Source organism: Mytilus galloprovincialis, chromosome 10 (genome assembly GCF_965363235.1).
Source record: "Mytilus galloprovincialis chromosome 10, xbMytGall1.hap1.1, whole genome shotgun sequence".
Classification (NCBI taxonomy): domain Eukaryota; kingdom Metazoa; phylum Mollusca; class Bivalvia; order Mytilida; family Mytilidae; genus Mytilus; species Mytilus galloprovincialis.
The window spans coordinates 60,662,707-60,677,854 of NC_134847.1; the positions used below are offsets into that span (position 1 = coordinate 60,662,707).

A 15,148-nucleotide genomic window follows, 5' to 3' on the forward strand; every position below is an offset into this window, starting at 1 on the left:
AAACAACAACTAAATAAAGATGATTAAAAACAATCTAGGCATATACTTCAGATACATATGTGTAACAATGAATAGACTTATTTTTTCAAAAAGATTTTATTAAGATTAATGCATCTTCTCAACAACACTTGTGTATAACACACATTTATCTCACCCAAATACACTTAAAGCACCTTTCCACTGCAACTTGGATAGAACACAAAGTTCTCTCACACAACCACCCTCACTCTGACATCATTTTCCCGTGGCCACCTTGGATAGAACACAAAGTTCTCTCACACAACCACCCTCACTTTGGCATCATTTTCCCGTGGCCACCTTGGATAGAACACAAAGTTCTTTCACACAACCACCCTCACTCTGGCATCATTTCCCCGTGGCCACCTTGATAGAACACAAAGTTCTCTCACACAACATCCCCTTACTCTGGCATCATTTACCCGTGGCCACCTTGATAGAACATACAGTTCATTCAACGAACCATTCTTACAACATTTGCCTGCAACAACTTGGATATATGTTGCACTCTTAAATCTTCTGCACGACTGAACTTGGATAAAACAAGGTTTTCTCAACCGATAAATAACCGCATCTTTCCCTCACTACTTGGATAGAACATACTGTTATCTCACACTACGACCAGAATAGCATTTCTCGCAACCGCTTGGATAATGTTCTCTCACTCAACCACTATAAAGCACATTACCACCACCATTTGATAAAATCACAGAATTCTTTCAAAGTTTCTCTATTGAATTTCACCTTTACTAAAAATTAAATTAAGATATTGCCGCAAATATAAGTAAGAATTAAAACACTAGATACATTTGATTGTAGTGAAAATGTGTAAAAATATTGCCAAATAATTAAGTGAGGAAACATTTACTGTGTAAACGGATACAGTGAAATTACCTTTAAGAAACATTTTTGTAAAGTTTTATTCACATATCTTTTTACTTTTTATTTTTAAGGGAACAGTAGTATATTGTAACCACAGCATTTATGAACTGTGGTAGTAAGTGTATAGCAGTCAACAAATGAGAGAGAAAACACAGATACGTAATAAATTTGACAAACCAATTTGTTTACTTTAAATACAATGTTATGTTTGGCATTTACCATCAACTTCAAATTCTCCGATTAACAAAAAAACATAACATAAAGAAAAGACAGGTATGACATAACACAACCATTTATAAAGTTTTGACTTGTGAGAGACACATGGAGAAGTAGTGCAATTTTAAATCGCCATCTTCATATTCTTATTAATGATTGGAACAACAAAATTAAACAATGAACAGTACAATAAGAAATGTATAATGAACCAAAAGGTACACTTATAAAATTTACAATGAACCAAAATGTACAATTAGAAATATACAATAAACCAAAAGACACACTAATAAATAGATATTGAAAATCAGCACACGAGAAGGGAGTAATTAAAAAAAATTGACAACGTAAAAAAGATAAAATAAAAAGAGTAAAAATAATTAAAACGAATAAATTACAGTCACAATGGCTATTTTATGCAATATCGTATAATGAACTATACTATGCCGCTTCAAAGAATCCTTAAAAAGTAAATTCACAAAAATACTGAACTCAGAAGAAAATCAAATCGCAAAGTCCCTAATCACATGGCAAAATCAAATGACAAAAGACATACAAAACGAATGGACAAGAACTGTGTCATGTTCCTGACTTGGTACAGGCAAGTAAAGTACACGAAAGAAATGAAATCATTTTGTCATTAGATGATAATACCAATAAAGCGTTATATTATTTGCGCAATGAGTATGTATTTGTATGAAATGAACTCATCTTATATACCAGGACTAACATTAAATACACCAGACACACGTTTGTGCTTCAAAAGACTCAATAGTGATGATTGAATTACAAAATTTAAAAAGGTCAAATAAAGATCGAAGTTATAGAGCATTAAGGGCACCACAACCATTACTTTATGTATTGCCCAAAACAGATACGGTTATTTAATCCTAGGGTAGAAAGGTATTGTAAACTGTTTATTCATCATTATTACTATATCAATGATAATTCATGTCAACATAAGAAGTGTTGCTTACTTGTCTGGTTATACCTTCGGGGTAGAAACTTCCACCGGTAGTCACACCGATCAAGTGATTGTAAATGATCTCATCAAAGATACCAGGCGTCTGTAATAGTCTCATCAGTGAAACTCGAATAAAAAAGTCAAAGAGCTTGTAGGATCCGAATAAAAATTCTGTTAGGTGATCGCCAAAAACAGCCAAAGTAATCTATTCATGGGGTAGAGAGAAAATCCTTAGTATTTCGAAAATTCAAAATTATTGTTACCAGTGACTTCATTATCATAACCATATCAATGATATTCATGTCAACATAAGAATTGCCGACTACTTGATTAACGATGCCCTCGGGGAGGAAACCTCCAAAAGCAGTGGCATCAACCCAGTGGTTTGTAAATTTACTCATCAAATGTACCAACAATTGCGTATGCCATGTGTAGAATACCTTATTTCGAGTCCAAAGTTTATTGTATTTTCATTTTTTGAATTAGCATAAAAAATTGATATTACCAATATTTGGCAAATATACAAGATAAACAGTTGTAACTATTGATTTACTACATTAAATGATATTGCTAAATAGTTTTTGTTTTATATTAGTATTATACTAGTCTAAACAACAAAATAGATTTCTTAACATACATTTGTTAGGCTGCACTTCTGATAATTCTATCATAATTGCAACTGTCTTGGAATGTCAATAAATCTTTAACAAATTAACCAAATGAGTTGTTTGAAAGATGATTTGTGAAAAATCTCCCAAAAGCTATAAAAAAAGAAGAATATATAACTAATTGCAGGTTTTTAGATACATTGATCTCTTAGACGAATCAAAACACAATTGTTTTGTATGATGTTGCTATCAAACCCAGATCCAGGAATTGATAATTGGACGACAAAAATAGCTAGGAAGACATGACGAAGATACCTCTATTTGTAAAGCCAACTATTCATATTATTTTACCCTTTTATTTGTCATCTAGATAAGGAAACAGAAATAGCAAAAGAATGAGTATTTAGTAATAATCGTAGCAAATACATTTCTATTTCGATATCATAACTAGTCAATCGTGAAAAAATAAAAATAATTCAAAAAAAATACTAATAATTCACTGAATGAGTTAATAAGGTTATAATGACAACAAATTGGCCAAAAAAGGAGTAACGATTCGAAAAGAGACTACTATAGTCTATTAATCAACAAAACAATATTCACTGGTAAACGCCTGTGCAACATATGTGCACAAATATCTGTGTTAGGATTCCGACATCAAACATGACTATAACACCAGGATTTTGGTAGCAAAAATACTTGGTTGACAAGGAGAACCACATATTGATAACAAATTTTTCGTTGAATAATATAGTTTTACATGAACTTTTAAAAAACAGGTGTGGAAATCAACGAGGAAGACTATATATTTTTGATATCATTTAGTAAAACTGGTGATTTGTGACATTGTATTCATGATCTGGTTTGTTTCAGTAATTGTTCCTTTAATTCTATGGTTATATCAAAAACGAACAATTAAATTTCTAGGCAAAACTGAAAGAAAGGACCTTAATTCTTAGACAATACTGAAAACAAGGTCATTATATTCCTAAGCAATAATGGAAACAATGTCATATTACACAACAAAGACATATCGAATCAGAAAATGAAAGAACGACACATCAACATTTATGAATGGGTTTTGAAGCCCAGAGAAGACCAGCTAATTGTCATTTGAAGAGGTATGAAGTCTACCGTTTTAAGATATTTGACATGAAAAATGTCCGGAGCATGACATAACCATTCATCTAAGCACAACCAATTAAAACGTGTAATCATTTGAGCAATCCTGTTTTTGATATTTATCTAAAACAAATATTTTAAGGCTCACCATTTAATTTTCACAAATTTTAGCCCAGAATGAAATTAAATCAAAACCTGCTCGTAAAATGCAAGTTTGTTTAATTTTGTATTACTGTCTAAACAAGTTTGTGTTAAATAAGTATGCAAATTCACGCATTTGTCCTTATTGAAGTTTATGTTATTGTTATGATGTAAACAAAACCTGTATAAGATATGCCACATACCTAAGATATGATAAATCAGAGTATATGTGAAGTGGAAGGGGATTTTTCTTAAACATTTTATCTATGTACGGATTAATTTAATTTGTTTATCATGTTAATCTCATTTATTCAATAGGACAAACGGATATGCCACATTTGAATAACTTTGTAGTCTTATCTTAAACTAGAGGAGAATCGTAATGAGGTTTGCTGACCAATCAAATTGAGTCTTATTGAAAGCCTTAAGATAAACTCTGTCAAAACATTCAACACATAGAAACCACATTATGAACTATACAAATCACAGCAATAAACGCATCCAAACAGTAGCAGATACCAGAAACTTAAATGATGTTGATATATTGACATTTCTATGGACCAATTTTATTTTTATTGTTTTAATTGGAAATGATGAATTTCATGAAATTTAACCAGTTATTTCTTTTCTTCTTTGGGATATTGCACGTGCTGCGATCTGAAAATTATGAGATGTGGGAACCAAAGCATGCTAATCGGTCAAATTATATGAGATGTCCAAAGAGTTTGTGTACAATAGATCCATTGATAACTACCTGGACTAGAGAGGAATGCTGTGTCTGTAATGCAAGGCCAAAGTGGGAGGTACCATCGGATAATACTGTAAAGTTACAAGTTGAATATATCCGAAGAAATGGGAAAACAGAAATAATAGACAATAATATTAAAAACGATTACTTGAGTGTACACCATAGCCATGGATTTCTGACAAAACTTCCGATAAATATTTGCAAGTTTTCAAATATAGTTACAATTGATATGGAATATAATGAAATAAGCGAAATAGGCAACATTTCTTGTTTACTTTTTCTGGATACTCTAAACCTTAGCTATAATAGGATTCATAACATTGGAAACGATACTTTTCACGGATTGTCATATTTGCGGGTTTTAAATGTAGCTCACAATGGCTTGAAAACATTGGAACCGGCTGCCATTACTAGATCTGATCTGCAAATATTCCATGTTGACATTTCCCATAACAACTTGAAGACAGTTGAATTCAGCAACATGATTTCTGTAACAGATTTTTGTACAATTGATTTCACATCTAATAAAATTAAAGAAATTGTTAACACAAATAATTTCAAAATTGACCGAAACAAGATTTATCATGGCGGTTCTGTTAAACTAACCGGAAATAGTTTCTCAAAGTTCATAGACTTCGAAAAGTTAGGAATTTCAGAAATTTCAATTCTAGGAAAAGTGTTTGACTACGGTTTCATTATGCCTGATACAAAATGGAATTGTGACTGTCATATTGAACCATTTCTAGAACTTGCAAAGAAGGTCATTAAAAACGTCTGGAAGGACTATTTCAATATGTCATGCTGGAATCCTCCAGAATATCGCGGGAAGATAATCACCGATATTGTTAAAGATGACGATCTCGACATATTAATTTGCAATTTGACAAATAAAGACAAATGTCCGAAAAACTGTTACTGTTTTTATCAACCCAAAGAAAAACGAACTGTTGTAAATTGCACAAGTGCTGAATTGATACAGCTTCCATTATATGTACCAGAAGGTAAAAACCTCACACTCATATTGAAAAACAATAGTATTGAAAATTTTGAAAATAGAACGTATTTGGGAAACATATCAATACTGGATATGTCTAATAACAAATTACAAAGAATCAATCCTGGTTCCTTATCTAATTTACATCAAGACATCTCCCTTAATCTGGCGGGAAATAAATTAACAACTTTGCCGCGGGAAGTTCAAACATTAAATCCTTGTAGAACACGGTTCGGAAGAGTGACCATATATTGTAATTGTGAAAATATGTGGATTAAGGACTGGATCACGAATAGAAAAGTACAGCAGTGTAGAAACATAAGCGAGTACTTATGTAGAATAAATAATGACATAATACCAGCCGAGGAAGTATCATTTGATAATATGTGTAAAACACAAACTTCATATACTTTACTTATAGTTTTAAGCGTTTTATCGACATTGATCGTTGTTGTTTTAAGTTTTTTATTCGTGTTTAGGTATGAATGTCTACTACTAAAAAGAAAATGGTTTGCTAAAAAATCGGGTGATGATCTGTGTACTCCAACATATGATGCTTTTATATCTTTTAATGAAGAAAATGATAAACTGCGTCAATGGATTTTAAAATTCCTAACACATGAGCTCGAGGTAGCCGGATATCGCATTTTTGTACCGTGTCGCGATTTAATTCCAGGGACAATCAAAGAAGAACAACTTTTGAAAAATATAACAAAAAGCAGATCGTACATTATTTTTCTATGTGACAGATATAAGATAGGTGGCGATCAATGGATAGACATGGAATGGAAATATATTTGGCATCATTTTAAAACTAATTTGGATCGTAATATTCTCGTTATTAATTATGACTATGTTAACACATATGTTAATATCGATCCAAGACTACGAGCTTTTGTACGTCTCGGTTATGATATCGATTTCTCGAACAGAAACAATAAGTTTATTAGAAAATTAAAGAAACGTTTAGGGTCGCCGTTAATATCACCCCTTGACACCAGGAGCTTTATAAATTTTACAAATTTAGAATTTGTGCATCGTCGCTTAGGTCTTAATAATGGTAACACTAGTAACAAAACAAACATGGAACAATTCGTTTTACCAGGAGCTGTTGGAGACGAATAATTTTGCACAGATGAATTTAATTATTAATTCAGCTATAATTTCGAAAAGCACTAAACGTATCCAAATTATCCATTTTTCTGCATATAGATATTTTTGAATATCCCCTCTGAGAAGCGTTCAGTAGGGTTATCACAGAGAACAAAGCAAACACATTTATGTTGAGCATGAGATATTCATAACGATATCAATATGATAAAAATCTGATATTAGAATTCTCATTTTGTATTTTTATGTTTTCACGGAAGTCAAAATATTTCTTATTTTTGTTTTTACCGCTAATCATACGAGTATTTGTATTTTATGAATTAATAATAATTCGACTTTATGAACAATTATTCCTATTTTTTGTGAATATTGCAACGTTTAAAACTCCATTCTGCACAATAGTACCACATTATGTTCTGACGCACGAAATGTATTTCGGACTTGATTTCTTGTTTGGTCCTTACATGAGCATTGTCTACTTTAAAACTTAAATGAGTTTTATTCGCCACATGAAAATTCATTCATATAATTCGAATGTCTTTTTTTCAAATTTAAAATATTTTTTTGCTCCACTGTATCAAATTTTGTAGTTTTCTCTTGTTTCCCACCATGATCTTATCCGCGACTATGAATGATGTATCTGAATGTGTTACTGCATCTCTAATTTTACGTTAACATGTTTACCTAAAATATAAGAGCAAATAGTGACCTTTTCGTATTAAAGAACTACAAACACGTGGTCTTAATAGTAGTTTCAATTGTCTTCTTTATATCACATGCCAATAACATCCACTTAACCAGGGAGTTTACATGAGGCATAAATAATACTATTGTCAATAGCTGATTGAGTTATAGTAAAAAGTCTATCATTTTATTTCTTAAAACAAACAACGATTCTAGACCCATTTCGTTTTGTACATTTGCTTTTTCCGACATGGAAATCAATTGTTTGCGTTGTTATTCCACAACTCGAGAATAAATAAAGGTAATAGTATAGTATACCGCTGTTCAAAATTCAAAAATCGATTTAGAAAAAAACAAATCCGTGTAATAAACTAAAACTGAAGGAAACACATCAAATAGAAGAGGAGAACAACGACACAACAGAAACACTAAAATGACACACACACACAGAAACAAACTATAAGATAACAATAGCCATTTTCCGGACTTGTTATAGGACATTTGTAGAAAAAAAAATGGTGGGTTGAAGCTGGTTTTGTTGCTAGCCAAAGAATTGCTACCAAGATTTGCTTAATCAACCAAAGAGGGAAATGGTTACAGCTAAAATTTATTCAGTCAAGTCTATTAACCTAAGAAATGTATATGTCCATTCTGTACGATTGAGAAATTTGTCGGTTATTCTTTTCCTGTAATCCTATTTATAATTATCAAACTGTTTTATTCCTCTTCCTAATGTTAATGTTGTTGAACTAGCTGGATATTTGTGTATATGTTCCGGACCTTATGATACGATCATATTCATACGATAAAAAGTAAAATAACAAAAAATCCTGAACTTCGAGAAAGTCCGTAATCAAATGTCAAAACCAAACGCCCAAACACATCAAACGAATGGATAACAACTGTCATATTCCTGGCTTGGTACAAGCATTTTCTTATGTAGAAATTGGTGGATTTAAGCTGGTTGTATAGCTAGCTAAACCTCTCACTTGTAGGACATTCACATACAATTTCATTATATTGACAACGGTGTGTAACAAGACAAACAGACATAAAAGATGAAAACGTCAAAATAGGGGTACGATGTTACAACATCAGTAATTAATACGTGATGTTCCTCTATTGATAGAAAAAAAATGGAAGAATAGAGGGCAGCATGTAGTAACTTCTGTTATTGTCAGTCAATGTCATATAAAATTAAACAAGCACACTCTAATTAGGTGAAAATACGTAAAATTAGAAAAAGAATTGATTTAAAAAAAAAATCATCTAAACTCCGGTGAACAATGAAAAAAAGGTTCATTTCCAAAACGCCGGTGGTTTCAATTACGGACGAAAAAGTACTAAATAATTATAGCATGTATAGTTTAATTGACTCTAACGAAGACGAAAGAACAGAGTTGTATATTTCTTCGAAGACGATTAGAATGCAAGAAAATAAGGAAAATCGAGGTATATTCGGGTGTCTAAGATCCTAGACTATGAAATGTCGCTAGAGAGTTGATACATATATAAATTTTATCGGTCGAAAAATTAACTTATCAAGTTCAGCGATTTAACTATTAAGTTTTATATACAAAGGAGTAATAAATAACTGGAATTCTAACTAAGTTCAGTGATAAATAAAATATTTTTGTTTTTTGCGACACATTGAATCGATTTCACTCTTTTTAAGTAACTCGTCATTAATATAAATCATTCCAAGGTTGTGATAATCTACACATACTCAGTATATACGACAATAATGTTTATCCAAAAGCATAAATTTGTTATGCATGTGTATGAACAAGTACCTTAAAATGGATCAATAATAATGTTTGTTGATAAAAATAAAAGATTATTTATTATAGAAACCTGTTTTAGTTTTAGGTTTCTTATCTCGTCCAAGGTAAACTACCTGTCTTGATATAATTCCATTCGCTTACAAACGTTTTGATGCAATAGCATTCATTAAATTTACGGAACCGTCTTAATTATGAAATACACTTTATTAACTGTTTTGGTTCTTGCTGGAATTTCCTCCGTTCTTACATACCCCTATATGTATTGGAATGATGAGTTCGTACCATGGATTCCTAAGTATTCTAATCTGACAAATATGAAATGTCCAAACAAAACATGCACACCAGATCCACTAAAACACCAATGGACCAGGGAAGACTGTTGCGTGTGTAGAGCTAAACCATTATGGGAGGTACCAGTCGATTCAACAGTACGCCTTCAGCTCGAGTACGTACGCAGAAATGGAATTGCGGAGGTATTTTCTGAAGAACAAAATAAAAGCCAATACTACAGTTTATACCACTCACAAGGATACCTTTCGAAACTACCTATCAACATTTGTGATTTTCCGAATATAGTTCGCATTGATTTGCAGTCGAATGAACTGACTGAAGTTGGAAATTTATCATGTTTGTCCATGTTAGATATTTTGGACCTCAGTTATAACAAAATTCACTTTATAGGAAATGATTCCTTCCTAAGTCTTACAAACTTACGGGAGCTACGGGTAACTCATAATGGGTTACAGACATTAGCGCCTTCAACTCTTACTTCACTTTCATTATTTAGGGCGGATTTTTCTCATAATAATATGTGTTCAATCGAATTTAGCAACATGATTTCGGAATCAGATTTCTGTGAAATAACATTTGCATCTAACAATATTTCAAACATCGTTAATACAAATAATTTTGAAATAGATCCTGATAAGAATTACCGAGGTGGAATAGTTGACCTAGTTGGTAACAGTTTTACAACGTTTATTGATTTTGAAACACTTGGTATAACCGACATTGCTATTCTTGGTAAGGTATTATCTTACGGTTTTGTTATGCCTGATGTGAAATGGACCTGTGATTGTCATATGGAACCATACCTTGAACTAGCGGAAGACGTCATAAAAAGGATTTGGAGAGATTATTTTAACATATCCTGCTGGCTTCCTCTAGAACATAGAGGAAAAACTATTCCAGATATAGTGAAGGAAGGTCGTCTTGATATCTTTATATGTAATTTAACCGTTGAACAAAAATGTCCACCAAAGTGTAAGTGTTTTTTCCAACCCAAAGAAAGACGAACTGTTGTTGACTGTAGCGGTGTAGGTCTTATAGAATTGCCTCCCTATGTACCGTCGGGAAACCGATTCAGCAATAATCTTACATTGATTTTTAAAGATAATAACATCACTCATTTTGGTAATAGGAGTTATCTAACGGATGCAACCGTGCTTGATATGTCAGGGAATAAGGTTTCGACTTTTTCTCATGAAGCGATTGAGATGTTACCAGACGACATAGAACTTAATTTTGCTGGTAATGATTTTAAGAAAGTTCCACGCGCCTTTCAGACACTTAATCCGTGCAAATCAAAGTTTGGAGATGTAACAATAGATTGTGGTTGTGATACGGAGTGGATGAAAACCTGGGCTAACAACAGAGGGTTAAAGCAGTGCAGTAATATGAGTTCCTTAGTTTGTGAGACAGATAGTGGTCTTATTCCAGTTGATGAAATCTCAGTCGATGATATTTGTAAACAAGAAAACATAATGATTACCATATCTATTATTTTGAGTATTCTATCTACACTCATTATGATTATTTTTGGTATAGCCTACCTTTTTAGGTATGAAATATATTTGTTGCAAAGGAAATATTTTCTCCGAAACTCAAATTCCAAAGTAGGATTTCTTCTAAAATACGATGCTTTCGTTTCTTTCAACGATGAAAATGATGAGTTGCGTATCTGGGTTTTGAATGTATTAGTAAGACATCTTGAGGCATCTGGATATCGACTGTTCGTACCGTGTCGTGATTTACCGCCAGGTTCTATCAAAGAAGAAGAAATTTTAGAACAGATTATCAACAGCAGAAAATACTTGATAATATTATGTGATTATTACCAACAAAACGATATAACCTGGACACAAATTGAATGGAAGTATATCTGGTGTCACTTTAGACAATACATGGAAAGAAATATAATAGTCATAAACTTTGACCAGCTTGAAACATCTGAGCAAACGGATCCAAAACTACGAGCATTTGTACGTCTTGGGTATGACATTGACTTTTCTAACCGAAAACATGATTTATTTGTCACAGTGAAAAGTCGACTAGGGGCTCCACTTAAAAGTTTATTTTTTCATGGAAATAAAAAGACCAAATTCATGGCCCACAATCTGATAACTAATAAAGGATTGTTTGATCCTTTTACTCTTGTCGACAGCACCAAAATTAAACTTGAACTATAAAAGGATATTTGAACAATGTTTGAGGTAAACTTTTTTGTACATATTTTTATCATACTAAATATCCAAGATTTATTTAGATAATAATGTTAGTGCTATTTGCAGTGTTGTATTTAATTTAAATCAAAATGAAATGTACATGAAGGCAGTAAAACAGAAGCCACTTCAAATTTTGAGATACTGGGTGAAAAAATATTAGCGACCGTTGCACTAGCACTGACCATTAGTAATATTTTTCTTTTAAATATAGACAACAATAGTAAACCGGTGATCAAAAGTAATAAATCGATTGAGAAAAAAAATCGGGCTACAAACCAAAACCGAGGGAAACACATCAACTATAAGATGAAAACAAGGAAACAACAGGAACACCGAAGTGCAACAAAACGTTTGAATTTTTTTAACACCGCAATCGACCTTGACTGTGCATCAATATTTCTAGCACACCCTACTAACATCCCTCAAACCCCAATAGAAACCTCTCATGTTCCAACGAGAGCCTTTTACATCCCAACAAAGGCCTCTAACACACAAATGCACGCCTCTCACACCCAAACGGAAGCCTTTTACAATCGTTAACAATCGTTAACAAAATTTGTATCAATGTCGAAAAATAGCTTTTGCGTTGATATATATTTTGGGAGTAACCTTTCTAACAGTTATAAAGTTTTATCGACTGATGAGTAATGTTCATTGTGGTTATGATCTCTTCAATGCTAGTATGTTTGAATAATATGAAATATATAATGTGCATTTTGGTGCTGATCTTTTCAATGTCAGTATGTTTGGGTATAACTCTGAAATATATAATATGCATTTTGGTGCTAATCTTTTCAATGTCAGTATGTTTGGGTATAACTCTGAAATTAATAATATGCATTTTGGTGCTGATCTTTTCAATGTCAGTATGTTTGGATATAACTCTGAAATTTATAATTTGCATTTTGGTGCTGATCTTTTCAATGTCAGTATGTTTGGGTATAACTCTGAAATTTATAATGTGCATTTTGGTGCTGATCTTTTCAATGTCAGTATGTTTGGGTATAACTCTGAAATTTATAATGTGCATTTTGGTGCTGATCTGTTCAATGTCAGTATGTTTGAGTATAACTCTGAAATATATAATGTGCATTTTGGTGCTGATCTTTTCCACAGTGCCCATAATGAATGTGCAAACCACTTATTCCTTTATCGGTCATATATAGATATTGATTTGGTATAGTACTTCAAAGATTTGAGTTGTCAAATACAAGGGTGTGTGGTAATTTAAAGGTTTATATTATATGCTTTAATGTGATTATTTTTGGATATATAATATGATAAAATGACACAACAAACGAAATCAATCATGACAAATTCAATCGATCATTGTTATCTTTTTTCAATGTTTGTGATCGTGTTAATGTCGCAACATATAGATAACCTGCAGATAAATTCGTCTACCCGTCTGGATATATGCCCGTTTATCTGTTATAAACTATGAGTACCCGACCTTTTGTGCCCTAGAATAGAAAATAAAGATTACATTCGTTGAACTGATTTACTTCGTTGTAGCAACGATCAGGTGCGTTAATACAATGACATTCTTGTAAAAACGATCCTGTCCATTATTATGAAGGAAAGCTCGATTGCAAGTTCAAGAAAAGGATCCATATGATAATAGTCGTGCCATTTAGCGATCTGTTGGTTGCGCCCAAATAATTACAAGGCCAAACCTATAAGAAAATTGAAGTACATTAAAGATACGAATTATCTAACGACAGCACTATAGATTTAAGTAAGTGTCGGTACTGACAAGGCAATTGTATTATCCTATACTGTAAAACAAAGTTCGCCTTTGACTATATCATGCACATTTGAACCAAATGACAATACGATGGTATTAATATCTTTCACACATTTTCTATTTGGGAAAATTGTATGAGTCTTACTGGTTTGGCCAAAAGAACATCAATAAATGCAGTGTACCTTTGCTTTTTGGTGTTTTTTGCTGTGCGTGTACTGATATTATGTCATTTATGGATACCACGTATCCTTTCTTTTCTATAACTTATAAAATTGAGAATGGAAATGGGAACTGTGTCAAAGAGACAACAACCTGATCAAAGAGCAAAACACAACCGAAGGCCACCAGTGGGTCTTCAACTCAGCGAGAAAATCCAGCATCCGAAGACGTGCTTCATCTGGCCCCTAAACAAAAATGTGTACTAGTTCAGTGATAATACAGGCCATACTAAACTCCAAAACGTATAAATGAACGTAAATTAAAAATAAACAATAATAGACTAGCAAAGTCGCATACAACAATACGTACAGTAAAACTCAGTTTAAAAGAGGTCCGATTCGGTTTCATAATATCTAGACTACAACTATTATTGAAAAAGCAAATATAAAAAAGACTCTTCACATCTTCTACAGATAATATTACCTTCCCATCAAGTTAGTATGGGGTGTAAACATAGCAGGTGTAAACATAGCAGGTTGTGGGGATTTTTTATTGTCACAAAAAAACAATAAAAACAACAACAAACAACCCTCAAAAACTTGAGTATTTATAGTCGTAAAAGTAAGATAATTAATTTGTTATCGGTTATGACTTACATTTAGGAGACATGTTTTATATCTATCAGCATGGTATGAATATAATCATCTCACATTGATAACAATGGAAGGTTAATAAACCTTGACTGAAATTGTGTCACGCAATTAGAAAAGTTTATGCTGAACAAGCAAATTTCCTTTACCAAATGCTTATTTTCAAGTTAACAAAACTAAACGATTGTTTTCTGTGACAGCAACTGACTAGGTGATCTTGTCATATTATGTGTTCAATAATTTCAGTAGAGATTCACATTGGGCAAGTGTATATTATAAGTATTCAATTAAAAGTTTTTAAAAAATATTGCCAGAAATGTATAACAGTAAGAAAAGAAAGTTAAATTAGCAACCACGTGTAAAATAAACAAAATCATAGAACTCAAATGGAATGCAAACATTGGTACTTTTTTACTATTTGTCTATCTATCTTGGTTTGGCCAAAAGACATTTCTTGCAGTGGCGTGAGAGATATGGCTCTGAGTTTAAGGTCCCACTGGAACAATAACAAAAGCGCTGTACCTTTGCTTTTAGTATTGTTTGCTGTGCATGTACTCATATTGTGTCATGGATGAATACCACGTTTCCTTTCTTTTCTATTACTTATAAAATTGAGAATGGAAATGGGGAATTTGTCAAAGAGGCAACAACCCGACCAAAAAGCAAAAAACAGCCGAAGGCCACCAATGGGTCTTCAATACAACGAATAAAACTTGCACCCGAAGGCGTAATTCAGCTGGCCCCTAAAAAAGTGTACTATTGGGGGCAAGCTGAAGCACGCATCCAGGTGTGGGAGTTTTTTTCGCTGCATTGAAGAACA

General features: G+C 32.5%; 2 protein-coding genes across 2 annotated transcripts; both read left to right on the forward strand.

Moving 5' to 3' along the window:
* The first annotated feature begins 3,354 nt into the window (after window positions 1-3,354).
* Window positions 3,355-7,420, forward strand: LOC143048021 (protein toll-like). The gene has a single exon (XM_076221450.1). The coding sequence runs from the start codon at window positions 4,539-4,541 to the stop codon at window positions 6,813-6,815; it is 2,277 nt and encodes a 758-aa protein (XP_076077565.1). The 5' UTR covers window positions 3,355-4,538; the 3' UTR covers window positions 6,816-7,420.
* A 1,999-nt stretch (window positions 7,421-9,419) lies between these two features.
* Window positions 9,420-11,838, forward strand: LOC143048020 (protein toll-like). Its single transcript, XM_076221449.1, has one exon. The coding sequence runs from the start codon at window positions 9,460-9,462 to the stop codon at window positions 11,734-11,736; it is 2,277 nt and encodes a 758-aa protein (XP_076077564.1). The 5' UTR covers window positions 9,420-9,459; the 3' UTR covers window positions 11,737-11,838.
* The last annotated feature ends 3,310 nt before the right edge of the window (window positions 11,839-15,148 follow it).